The sequence below is a fragment of the Ranitomeya variabilis genome, chromosome 8, assembly GCF_051348905.1.
Source record: "Ranitomeya variabilis isolate aRanVar5 chromosome 8, aRanVar5.hap1, whole genome shotgun sequence".
NCBI classification, from domain to species: Eukaryota; Metazoa; Chordata; class Amphibia; order Anura; family Dendrobatidae; genus Ranitomeya; species Ranitomeya variabilis.
Window position 1 is genome coordinate 165743541 of NC_135239.1, and position 13678 is coordinate 165757218.

A 13678-nucleotide genomic window follows, 5' to 3' on the forward strand; every position below is an offset into this window, starting at 1 on the left:
ATCAGTATGATTACAGCAATAACAAATTCCACTTTTTTTTATTTAATTGATGAAAACATTCAGAAGTTTGTAAAAAAAAATATAAATCTCAGCCTCTTTTGAAGCTCAGCCAAGCTTTAGAAGAGGATCAAGGTAGCGACAACAGGTGCCTTCAGAAGGTCCCCTATTGTCATTACAACTCATCGCCACACCGCAATAGCTCATATCCTTTCCCCTCCCTGCGCAATGACTTTTGCACAAATTAGAGCAAGCCTAAGAGCTTTTTTTATAGAAGTTAAAGAGATTGTCCACTACTTTAGCATTGATGGCCTATCTTTAGGATAGGTTATCAATGTCTGATCGGTCAGTGTTAGATACCCAGCACTCTTGCCAATCTGCTGTTATCAGTACTGGCAGGCAGCAGCAGCAGGCCTGTCGTACTTAATTAATGTTGATGAGCTGGTCATCTTCTGATAGTTGCTGCCACAGGGTACTACACATCTGTCTCCTATTGATTTGAATAGCAGGTGAATGTGCAGTACCCTGCTTTGGCCACTATCAGAACATGACCAGCTCATCAAGTGAGTACTTCCGGCCGGTGGCCTCCGCCAATAACAGCTGATCAGTGGGGGTGTCAGGTGTCTGACCCTGACCGATCAGACATTGACGACCTAGCCTAATGATAGGTCATCAATGGTAAAGTAGTGGACAACCTCTTTAATGAGTCAGAGCCTGTCTTTTGCCATGCTCCATGTAGCTGCTGTAAAGCAAATTGCTAAATATTGTAAACAGTGTCTTAGACAAAATGGATGCCCTCATAATCCTTTAAACAAAATAAAATCTACAGTCAGAATGGAAGGACATATTAAACAAAAATATATGTATCACTATTTGGGTTTAATATATTTTTTGGGCGATACACACAAGATATGGCCTACTTGATGCGTTGAATCTATGGTAAAAGACATTATATGCCTATAGACTCCTTAGGTCGAGGGCATCTAGTACTTCTATTGATAGCTTACCAAAATGGCAAATCTCAGGGGTGGCCTAGCAGTCAAGCCATATATATATATCATGGACCTTTTTCAATATTCCCACAAAAGACAAATTTCTTATATTCTTCTTAAAGGGAACCTGTCACCTGAATTTGGCGGGACCAGTTTTGGGTCATATGGGCGGGGTTTTCGGGTGTTTGATTCACCCTTTCCTTACCCGCTGGCTCCATGCTGGCTGCAATATTGGATTGAAGTTCATTCTCTGTCCTCCGGAATACACGCCAGCGCAAGACAGTATTGCCTTGCGCAGGTGTGTACTACGGAGGACACAGCATGAACTTCAATCCAATATTGCAGCCAGCATGCAGCCAGCGGGTAAGGAAAGGGTAAATCAAACACCCGAAAACCCCGCCCATATGACCCAAAACTGGTCCCGCCAATTTCAGGTGACAGGTTCCCTTTAAGGTTTTAAAAGTTTTACACTCATTTCATTCCAGCATCTCTTGATCCCAAATAAGCAGTGTGTAAACTTGAGCTAGACAACTAAATGGCATACACACAAAGTACAAGACTGGAGCATAGTAGTGTTCGATCTGTCAGTAAGAATCTCGTGTATAAATTAATTTTAATTTTGCTTGAGTAAAAGAAAAAAAAAGGAAAGATGAAATATGTTTGTGGGAATAATGTACAAAATAACTCAACTTCTCATCTTTTATTATATTCTCCCATTTTATCTTTCTTTGGGTCACCACCCTATTTAAGTGTTTAACAGTATTGCATGGGACAATGTACTTGAATTGTCTGGTGATTCTCCAGAACCGACTGAACCCAATGATGTCATTCTTAAGAAATTACCCTATACCCTAGAAGAAATGGATGAGCTAGTCAGGAAGGAAGATACAAATGATGACAAAGAAAAGCCCAAGGGAAAAGTGTCAAAACAAAAAAAGAAAAAAGAAAAGAAAAGGCTACAAAAAGACAATACAGATGATGAGGCAGAACGTATCCAGAAAGAAAGAAGAAAAGCGTATGAAGAAGAGGAAATGAGGATTGAGGCTGAAGAGAGACGCAAGTTAGAAGAAGAAGAAAAGAAAAAAAATGAGGCAGAAAAGAAGAAAAATCAAGAAGAAGATAGGAGAGAAGAGGAAGTGAACCGGTTAGCAATGGAACGAAAACAGAGAGAAAGAAAGGAACAGGGCTTAGAAGATGATGATGAGGAGGAGGAGGATGATGATGATGAGGACGATGATGAAGACTACAACCTAAGAGGCGATGTTTTTAGAGTATTAAGAAGACGTATTCCAGGTTCCCGTAGGCCTACAGAAATCCATCATCCTCCACTGCCTCCCGGCTGCTTCATCTCAGAAATTACAGTCAGCTGTTCCAATGCTAAACTGACCCGCGTACCTCCTATATCAGACCCTGATGTGAAAAGCTTAGACCTACTAGGTAAGCAAATAGCACTAAACTATTTTATACACATGAGGTCAATATAAGGGGGTGTGCAGATTCTCTAATCCAATGCTACGGAGCTCTGTTTGTACTATGAATTAATTGTTGCATAGACATGATAGAACTCCAAAATCCTTTATTACAATTATTTTACATTAAAAGATCAGGGACTTGGCAGACGGCAAGTCTGGAACAGTATAAAAAATAATATCAACAGGAAAACATTTCTGCAATAATTGAGAAGTAAAGGATTGTCTGGCCTTAGGTTACACGTCAGACTTGGGAATCTTCACATCGCACATATTTCGTGCTGTGAGGATTCTCTGGTGCCAGCACTGGAAGTGGGCAATTGTTTGACCCCAAGTATGCAATTGCCTACTCCTGCCACACACTGACTAGACTATGTCCAGCCTTCCTCAGCACACTTCCATTGAGCGAGAATGCGCCCATCTAGTCGGCATGTGACCGCATGCATGCACATCACATACTTGTGGTCATGCACCCCCACCGACACTGGAGAGTCATCACAGCATGCAGGGCACGGTATTTGAAGATTCACATGCCTACCATCACGCAGAGTGATATAGTGTGATTGCAGACTTGTAGCCTAAGGCCGGACAACCCATTTAAATTGATCAAGTCTACTGATAGTACTATTATACAATAATCTATCAAACCAAATTAGTAGCAAAGTAACAAAAAATATCCTGATGTTTGGTTAAGATACGTGGACAGCAATATTGGGGTTGAAGGGTAAACTACAAACGCAGACAAACATAATAAAAAAATTGAGAAAGTAACCTATGAATGGTTCAGTATTGACGATCATTAAATCCCTGAAATATATTTAATCTACCTATGCAGTACAGACACACCTTCTCATTTAAAGATTTTTCTGTATTTTCATAACTTTGAAAATTGAACATTCACATTGAAGGCATCAAAACTATGAATTAACACATGTGGAATTATATACTTAACAAAAAAGTGTGAAACAACTGAAAATATGTCTTATATTCTAGGTTCTTCCAAGTAGCCACCTTTTGCTTTGATGACTGCTTTGCACACTCTTGGCATTCTCTTGATGAGCTTCAAGAGGTAGTCACCGGGAATGGTTTTCACTTCATAGGTGTGCCCTGTCAGGTTTAATAAGTGGGATTTCTTCCCTTATAAATGGGGTTGGGACCATCAGTTGTGTTGTGCAGAAGTCTGGTGGATACACAGCTGATAGTCCTACTGAATAGACTGTTAGAATTTGTATTATGGCAAGAAAATATCTGCTAGGAAACCACTGCTAAGGACAGGCAACAAGCAGAAGAGACTTGTTTGGGCTAAAGAACACAAGGAATGGACATTAGACCAGTGGAAATCTGTGCTTTGGTCTGATGAGTCCAAATTTTAGATCTTTGGTTCCAACCACCGTGTCTTTGTGCGACGCAGAAAAGGTGAACGGATGGGCTCTACATGCCTGGTTCCCACCGAGAAGCATGGAGGAGGAGGTGTGATGGTGTGGGGGTGCTTTGCTGGTGACACTGTTGGGGATTTATTCAAAATTGAAGGCATACTGAACCAGCATGGCTACCACAGCATCTTTCAGCGGCATGCTATTCCATCCGGTTTGCGTTTAGTTGGACGATCATTTATTTTTCAACAGGACAATGACCCCAAACACACCTCAAGGCTGTGTAAGGGCTATTTGACCAAGAGGGAGAGTGATGGGGTGCTACGCCAGATGACCTGGCCTCCACAGTCACCAGACCTGAACCCAATCGAGATGGTTTGGGGTGAGCTGGGCCGCAGAGTGAAGGCAAAAGGGCCAACAAGTGCTAAGCATCTCTGGGAACTCCTTCAAGATTGTTGGCAGACCATTCCCAGTGACTACCTCTTGAAGCTCATCAAGAGAATGCCAAGAGTGTACAAAGCAGTCATCAAAGCAAAAGGTGGCTACTTTGAAGAACCTAGAATATAAGACATAATTTCAGTTGTTTCACACTTTTGTGTTAAGTATATAATTCCACATGTGTTAATTCATAGTTTTGATGCCTTCAGTGTGAATGTATAATTTTCATAGTCATAAAAATACAGAAAAATCTTTAAATGAGAAGGTGTGTCCAAACTTTTGGTCCGTACTGTATGTATTTTGATAGAAGGTAAAATGCAACATACGCAAATGGGCTGTCCACTTAAAGAAATTTTAGAACTCACTAAAAAAAAAACAACAACTTTTCTTTCCAAAGGTATCCTGATCTTCCAATTTCTTCAATCCTGGGTCCTGGCAATTCAACGTTGGGTTTGTGCTCAACACCAAAACTCTGTACTGGGTCAAGCTCAAACCTAAAGTGGCGCTCCTGGGACCAGGGATCGATGATGTTATTGGGAGTTGGGGACATCCTTTCAAATAATACTTTGAACACCTCTTGAAGAAGAGGACAAAAATAAAAGATGTATCTTAATATATTTTAGGAAACTTTATTACTTCCATTCCTAAAGAGGCATTTAATGGAATGCCTAATCTTGAAAGGATTGATCTGAGCAAGAACAAACTTATGTCTACAGGTATCGATCCACTTGCATTCAAGGTATGTTTCCAGATTCAAAATTAATTGAAATTATTTTGCACAGGTTTGAATGAATTCTCAGAGGTTGAATTTCTGTGGCTTTACTATGCTGAGACAGAAACCAAGAGGGATGTGAACACATCAATTATTTGCTGCGTTTTTGTCCAGATTTTTCCTTGCAGTTTTGCCACAAAAACTGAAGCAAAAGCATAGTTATGAGAGTCCTGAAGTCTCATGCACACGTTGATTATTTTTACCTTGCAGATTTCAAGCAGTTTCAAATGCAGAATGTCAATTCTTTCAGTGTTTTTTCCAATGCATGGGAAAAAATGCAAGTAAAAAAATGCATTAAAAAGTACGGTACGTATTTTATGCTGCGCTTTTATGCCAAGAGACACTGTTCTAGTGCAGAAATGTCTGCAGCAAATACTTAACGTATGCACGAACACTTATGGCCGTGTGCCCACAATGAGTTTCTGAAGCTGCCCATTTAAAAACACAGTGTCTTATAGTTCCAGAAAAGTGGATGGGATCCATCGCCATCTCCTGCCCACTGTACTTTTCTTTTTACGCAGCATAAACTGATCTACAGTGTGTGTTTCAAATCCACAACATGCCAACTTCTCTTGCCAGTACTATGAGTTTTATGTGCAGATTTACCCCTCAAAAGTGCATTATAAGCGGAAAATCAGAGGGTAAAAAAACGCAATTGCATTCTTAGTGCGTTTACGCTGTGGAGACAAACTAAAAACGTATGTAATCCACTCATGACTGCATCCTTTTGTCAAAATCAAATAACAGAAAGTATCAAAAACAAAACAATTTAATTGAAAGCATGACATACCAAAAAGAGCCAAAAACTGTAGCGTAAAAAACGTGTAAAAAAAAAAAAAGAAAAGTGCACTCAAAAACTAAATAAAAAAAAAACCAAGCTGGAACATTAAAAGCTCAGCAAATACTTATTATTGGAACATAGCCTTAAATTAAAAAATATGTTCAAAGCAGTTTTAATCACATGCATGGGCCAACAAATGACATGTGCAGCCTTCAAATGGACCCTCAAGCAAGCGGGTCACTGCTACCTAAGGAAAAATACAATACAGAAATAACATAAAAAATTCATAAAGCCATAACGTCTTGATGTGCTCCGCAACGTCAGAGGTCTGCCGCAAGCTCTGGAGAGGAGTAAAGAAGGACTAAAATAATGTTGGATAATGAGGGAAGCCGAAACAAGGAGACAGACCATGTGTGTATGGTACCGTGGAAAAGCTTTAGGCAGATTTGGAAAAATGCAACAAAGTAATGACCCCCCCATACAAATTAGAACGTAGTCGGCCGACCGCCATCTCAGCTTTCTCTCCCATACACAGGAGCGCTCTATGAGAAAGCTGCTAAAGACATTTCTGCCAATGGCCTAGCTCCAAGAGAACAAAGAGACCAGCAGTCTGAGATCTGACATGCCCGAAAGACATTGCTCCACGACAAACTGTTGGCTGGCGCCAATGTCTAGACTACCGTGCACGGAAATGTGGTATCACAGAACATGGTTTTACTAACCTAGGTATATTCATTATCTATATAATTGCCCTTTGAGGCTGAATCCGCAAGCTATATTGTTTTAGTGCAGATTTGTTTGTTTTTTGGACAAAAAAAGTGAAGTATACTAATGCCTTTTAAACGGTATGATCGGCTACATGCCAGATGATTTATCCACTTAGCGACCACCAATATGACTTAAAACTGACCTGAGTTATAAGTAAATAGCATCCAATGACGGGTGACAATCCAGCAGCAGTCGGCTGTACACTATACCTGACACCCTACTCCATCAGCCACAGTTGGTGTTGGTGTAGCTCCCCCACACTGCCGCAGGGCCGAGGGGTACCCGGTACCGGGCCTCTGAGTCTCTGCTCTGAGGTTGTCACGGTGGCTAGGCCCGATCCGTGACCCTGCCGAGGGGCGCACAATCAGTGGTAGATATGATGGATAATGGTGGTGGTGTGGTGCAGTAAATAACGAGGACACCAGGTTGCAGTCTCTTTACCTCTTTACTGAAGATCTCTGGGTCCTCAGTCCAGAATACGGTTCACCAGGCTGCGCAAGTCCGGCCGGTCCGATGGCACCTCCAGAGTTCTCTTAACAGGTGGAAATCTGTGCCTTCCTTCTTGCGCTATGTGTTGCGGTCCTTCCCTGCTGTGCTTACGGAAAGTCCCCACAACTGTTGTGTCTGTTTCTTAAGTTCCCTCACAACTCGATTAGATGATGTTCTGCTAATCTTCCGTCCCTCCCTGATGTTACGGTTAGGACGGCACCCGTTTGACGGGTAGGCTCGGAGCTCTTCCGGGACCCTAGAGTCACCCCTCTCCACAAGTTGCCCCCCAAGACTGCATAGGTGATTTAGGTGAGACAGCCCGCCTGAGACTGACTGTCCTGCCGTAGGTTCGAAGTATTGCCTGAAGCTGTATATAGAAATACTTCCTTCGGCGTTCCGGCCACCGGTTGTTTGCGCCTCAGTAGGATGTTGCCTCGGTCTTGCAGCACGACCCCTACTGGTATTCTCCTTGTTGCTTTGATCTCGTTTCTCACTCAGCACAATCTATCTCGCTTCTAATCCTTCCTTGGGCACCGCCGCTATACTGAGCAGGCATGGTCCCGTTACGTTCTCTCCGTTTGCCAAGCCTCTGTCAGGATCCCACCCCTGACAGAGACCCTACCGAATCTTCCCCTGCAACACCCTCTGCCACAAGGTGTTGCCTGGCTCCAACCCAGTCAGCTTTCTGTCTAACTTCCTGCCTGACCCCCAGTTTTACCAGTGTGTGGAGAGTGGCCTAGTAAATAGAACCCTTAGCTCCCCCCGGAGGCCCGGCGGTGAAATGTATTGGTGTCTGTGATACCTGCTCAGATGAACTCCTTCAGTGCCATCGGACGTACCATAGCTCCCCTTAGTGGCGGAGCCACAGCACTGCAACGACCAGGACTCTGGGGCGCTGCACTCCCCCCTGGTTAAATCCAGTACTCCGGGACTGGGAAGAAAACAACAATACAGATTAGCAAAAAGACATACAATTTGTTGAGTGCAAATAACAATACGTATACTTGAACAGAGCTTCCCTTTATGGGAGGTGAGGACACTTGAACATTACAAACATGGTTAAATATCATAGCAACATGCTATAAGTAACTTTTCTTACCCAACCGGGTATTCTACTTAGTACAAATTCTTGAACAATAATTTAACATTGCCTTTAAGGACGTACACTCAATATCCGCTAAAGACCCTCTTATAATCACATTATAAGGCAATTTAACTTTTTCATTCTCCTTCTTTAAATCTGCAGGACCGCCTGTCCTAACGGCACCAGACCTACTGCCTCTCCTTTCTTACAGGACCGCTCCTTTCAGCCCGAGCCTTCTGTCTTTTCAACTACTATACACAGTATAGAACATAACATTACTTTCAATTTTAAGAGCACTGAGCCATCTCTATATGGCTCCTAGGAGGACTCAGGGTTTACCTTCTATCCTCATTTTCTATCAACGTTATCAACATTTTCTTAAAGCATTAACTTCCATCATTACTTTCTTACTAGCAACTATGCAGGACACTACGTCTACCCCTACGGGCCCACTGCATCTTTCTTCTAACTTTCACTTTCTTTCGGGAAACATTATCAGCATTCTTCTACAATTAACTAGTTCAATACATATAACTTTTACATGTAAACATTATCATTTTCTTTCAAGGCATCGTTATCACTTTACTGTTTTAAGGCAGTATTACTCATAAGTACACAGATGGACATCCCCTTTAAGAGGGGACCAAGTCTTTATGAGGTAGCATATCTTCTCAGGCTACCAGTCCATACTCATCAAAGGCTCCGGTGCGGTATCTTCACAAAGAGTCTCTCTTTAAGTAAAACCAGTAGGGAGCACCTTTAAGAAGGTGCAAACTATTTACAAAAAGTTTGTATCATGCACTGTTCATGATTGCGGCAGTTCTGGAAACTTGTGCAAAACTTAGAAAAAACAAACAAAACAATAGGGATCCCGGGTCAACAAAGGGATCCCTTTAAAAGTTAACCCAGGACGGGTTTAGCAGCAAACAGTAGACAAACAGTTAAGCAAGGAACTATTTACATTCTCATGGTATCGAGGTTTATCTTCATAGCAAATCACAAGACATCAGCCGAAAGTGGGCACCTTTCGACTGTGCAGGCTTTGATCCTGGGTCAGCAGCTGATGCCGCACCAGTATCACTGGTGGATTTCCCTGGTGCTGTCAGACCACCTGATGTCTGAACCCGAAGGCGGACTCTAGCCGCCAGCTCAGTCGCTGCAAGGAGACGTATGGCGGCTATATTGGTAAGATCTGTCACGTCCGGTTCCATCATGGTTGACGTAGCAGATGACGCTCTCCCAAGCTCACAGCGGCGCACGTTCCGGGCATACCACCCATATGCATTCCGATGACGGGGGTAAGTCACCTGATCCCCCTTTTGCAATGGGTCACCACTTCGGCCACAGCAGGGAGTCTTCACGTTGCAACTGGCAACGAAGACGTCAGTTGGTAGCCCCGGTTCCTGTATGGAGCCCATCCCCTCTTCGGGTGGAAGGCCAACACAGTGCCCCGCTTTACCATGTCCCTGTCATCACATGCAAGAGGCGATTGTTGTACCCTCGGTGGGTCGGTCAGCTCTGCCTCTTTTTGCCTTTTCCAATGTAGGATCAAGCATTGTTTGTATTGTTCCCAAGTAAGCACAGCAAGGGTGAATCCTTCCCCCCGAACTCCATCTGGCCTGATCCGGGGGGTGTCCCACTGGAGAATCACCCCGTCTGGGCCCACGTCTATGGGTTCTCCCATCCTGGTCGGCAGCGGTGGTACCAGCTTCCCCATTGCGTCGGGGGGTAACACCACTAGCTCTGCCGAGAGGAGGCGGCTTTTATTGGGGTGAGGAGCGGTCGCGGGATCGGGCAGGGGAGCAGGGCCGGTCGGGGGAGTAGGGACGCTGTCCATACCTGCGTCTGATATGATTCCACCGATGTCGATCCGTTCCATTAACAAGGATGCTGGAGTCAGCTGCAGCCCGGACCGCGGTTCCTCCTTGGCAACCTCCGGATGTGGCTCCGCTCCCCATGGCTCCTCCCCTGTTGGTTCCGAGGTCGGGATTGGCGGGCTCTGCTCCTCTGCCAGCGGCTCCAGGGAGATCGCATCCTTCCGTTGCGGTGGACAAGGGTCCGCCCCTAGTAGGTGAGGGCAATCCGGAATTGCTCCTTCCTCGTTCGGGCACTTGCTGTTCATCCTCGCTGTCCGATAGTCGGTGGCAGTGCATACACCTGACTCCGCCATTTCTCCGGGGTTGAGCTTCTCCATCACCCGCTTGCCGCCGTTGCAAATCAAGGGGTTGTCCTCTGCTTTGAGGCAGGTCCTCGCTTTGCAGTAAGAGGTGCAGGGGGCGGTCGCCACTTCTGGCGCCACTTTGGTAGTCTCCTCCCATGGCACGCCCTCCTTCTTCTCTGGTGTAGCAATGGCGGCGATTTTTGGCGGGAACTTCTGGCGGCAAACGGCAATACACAGTCTCTCAATAAAGCACAGTCCAAGCACAGTAAATCACAGTTCCAAGGCACACATGACCTGATTCTTCAGGCTTAAGTAGATCCTGTTCGTGACGCCAAGTTGTAGCGCCCCCACACTGCCGCAGGGCCGAGGGGTACCCGGTACCGGGCCTGAGTCTCTGCTCTGGGGTTGTCACGGTGGCTAGGCCCGATCCGTGACCCTGCCGAGGGGCGCACAATCAGTGGTAGATATGATGGATAATGGTGGTGGTGTGGTGCAGTAAATAACGAGGACACCAGGTTGCAGTCTCTTTACCGCTTTACTGAAGATCTCTGGGTCCTCAGTCCAGAATACGGTTCACCAGGCTGCGCAATTCCGGCCGGTCCGATGGCACCTCCAGAGTTCTCTTAACAGGTGGAAATCTGTGCCTTCCTTCTTGCGCTATGTGTTGCGGTCCTTCCCTGCTGTGCTTACGGAAAGTCCCCACAACTGTTGTGTCTGTTTCTTAAGTTCCCTCACAACTCAATTAGATGATGTTCTGCTAATCTTCCGTCCCTCCCTGATGTTACGGTTAGGACGGCACCCGTTTGACGGGTAGGCTCGGAGCTCTTCCGGGACCCTAGAGTCGCCCCTCTCCACAAGTTGCCCCCCAAGACTGCATAGGTGATTTAGGTGAGACAGCCCGCCTGAGACTGACTGTCCTGCCGTAGGTTCGAAGTATTGCCTGAAGCTGTATATAGAAATACTTCCTTCGGCGTTCCGGCCACCGGTTGTTTGCGCCTCAGTAGGATGTTGCCTCGGTCTTGCAGCACGACCCCTACTGGTATTCTCCTTGTTGCTTTGATCTCGTTTCTCACTCAGCACAATCTATCTCGCTTCTAATCCTTCCTTGGGCACCGCCGCTATACTGAGCAGGCACGGTCCCGTTACGTTCTCTCCGTTTGCCAAGCCTCTGTCAGGATCCCACCCCTGACAGAGACCCTACCGAATCTTCCCCTGCAACACCCTCTGCCACAAGGTGTTGCCTGGCTCCAACCCAGTCAGCTTTCTGTCTAACTTCCTGCCTGACCCCCAGTTTTACCAGTGTGTGGAGAGTGGCCTAGTAAATAGAACCCTTAGCTCCCCCCGGAGGCCCGGCGGTGAAATGTATTGGTGTCTGTGATACCTGCTCAGATGAACTCCTTCAGTGCCATCGGACGTACCATAGCTCCCCTTAGTGGCGGAGCCACAGCACTGCAACGACCAGGACTCTGGGGCGCTGCACTGGCACCAACCATGGCAGTTTAACCTCTTAGATGCTGCTGTTGACAGCATCTAAATGGTTAACAAGAGAGTGGGGACTCCCTCTTTAACCCATCGACACCTTGACACCATGATTGTGTGATCCTGATGGTTTCCATAGCAATTCACGGCCAAGCAATAGCCTTATAATCCACAGAATATAGTGAACTGTTCAGATGGTAGCAAAAATTAGGTAGCAAAATAAAAATAAAAAAATTCATTCCTGTCATGCCACTTTGTATTAATTCCTGAAAAACACCTGAAGAGTAAATAAACTACCTGACAGCAGTTTTGAATATGTTAATGGATGCTGTTTTTAAAATGGTATTATCTTTGGAGTTTTTCAAATATATATGTCCCCATAGTCACTTCAAATCTAAATAGGTCCCTAAAAAATACATTTTGTACATTTATTTGAAAACACTAAAACTACTGCTAAAATTCAACCTAAATGTACCCATATCATAAAATATAACGTGTCACGAAAAAACAAATCTCAAAATCACTGGGATATGTTGAAACATTGTAGGGTTTTTGCCACATAAGGTGACGCACATTATATTTGAAAAATTTGGCCTGGTCACTAAGGAGAAGTTTACTGGCATGCTTCGACGGGCTGATAAAGATTACATGAGCACAGAATGATCGTTAGTGATCGGTTTGCACAGATTATGTAATTGGCATCACATCACCTATCTACACAGGGCAATAACGATTCTTTTTAAAAGCACTTAAAAATCGCTGCCCGCGACGAATAAGCGTTTCCCTGATTTGTTGGGTGACTGTGAATGGATTGTTTAGGCTGATAGTTGGGATAGAGAGTTCTTGCAAATGTTATTTCACCAATTACTCTAAATGGACCAAAGCCATCTGACCATCAACCAAACCAACAAATACTAGCATGAAAACAGCCTAATGGTTATCTTATAACTTGTCCTGAAAGTCCTGTGTTATTAAATAAGCACAACCAACCAATAAAAACCCTCCTCTTTTAAACTTTAGATTAATTTTTTTAATATACTGTTACCCTTAAAAGCCATGTAGATCGATCTGGGTCTGTGTCCACCATCACTGAGCACTAGTGATGAGAGAATATACTCGTTACTTGAGATTTCCCGAGCATGCTCGGGGGTCCTCCGAGTATTTTTTAGTGCTCGGAGATTTAGTTTTTCTTGCCGCAGCTGAATGATTTACATCTGTTAGCCAGGATAAGTACATGTGGGGGTTGCCTGGTTGCTAGGGAATCCCCACATGTAATCAAGCTGGCTAACAGATGTAAATCATTCAGCTGCGGCAAGAAAAACGAAATCTCCGAGCACTAAAAAATACCCGGAGGACCCCCGAGCGTGCTTGAGAAATCTCGAGTAACGAGTATATTCGCTCATCACTACTGAGCACTTGTACACTTTGTATGAACCCATAGATATTTTTAATGAGCTTATACATATACAATATGTTCTCACTCATATGTATGTGCTTAATCTACAGGGTCTTTAACTGGGCAATTCAAAAAGAATGGTGCAATATTACAGCCTCGGTATCTATAACTGTGAGAACACAACACTAAAGCATTAACACAAAGTTATGAACCATGTATCTAAGTTTGATCTGTACATTACAAATGTTCAAAGTGATTCACATTGGTGACAATGCAGATTTCCAGTTCTGTCCAGAAGTGTGCCAACACATCCTTGGATATGGACTACAACTTTTCAGCAATGGAGTTTCCTCAGGTCGTTCAGATCCTGTGGCTTGGGAACAATTACAGCGAGTCCTTGATGTAGCCTCAGAGAAAGAAGTTGCATGGTGAAACATTGATGAAGCGACCCGAGTCAACGGATTACTGAGAAAATGGAG

The 13678-nt window shown here is 44.4% G+C and overlaps 2 protein-coding genes across 8 annotated transcripts in view; one reads left to right on the forward strand and one right to left on the reverse strand.

The window, feature by feature from the left end:
* Positions 1–13678, reverse strand: part of CENPP (centromere protein P) — a 392292-nt gene that overhangs the window by 83986 nt on the left and 294628 nt on the right. The window lies entirely within an intron of this gene.
* ECM2 (extracellular matrix protein 2) overlaps positions 1–13678 on the forward strand; it is a 51377-nt gene that overhangs the window by 21404 nt on the left and 16295 nt on the right. For 4 of the 6 annotated variants that reach the window (XM_077276783.1, XM_077276784.1, XM_077276785.1 and 1 more), the window contains exons 4-5: positions 1740–2426; positions 4893–5008. In XM_077276783.1, coding sequence (XP_077132898.1) covers positions 1740–2426; positions 4893–5008 — 803 coding nt within the window. The remainder of the gene's footprint in view (positions 1–1739; positions 2427–4892; positions 5009–13678) is intronic. The other 2 variants (XM_077276787.1, XM_077276786.1) reach the window with 1 other exon arrangement.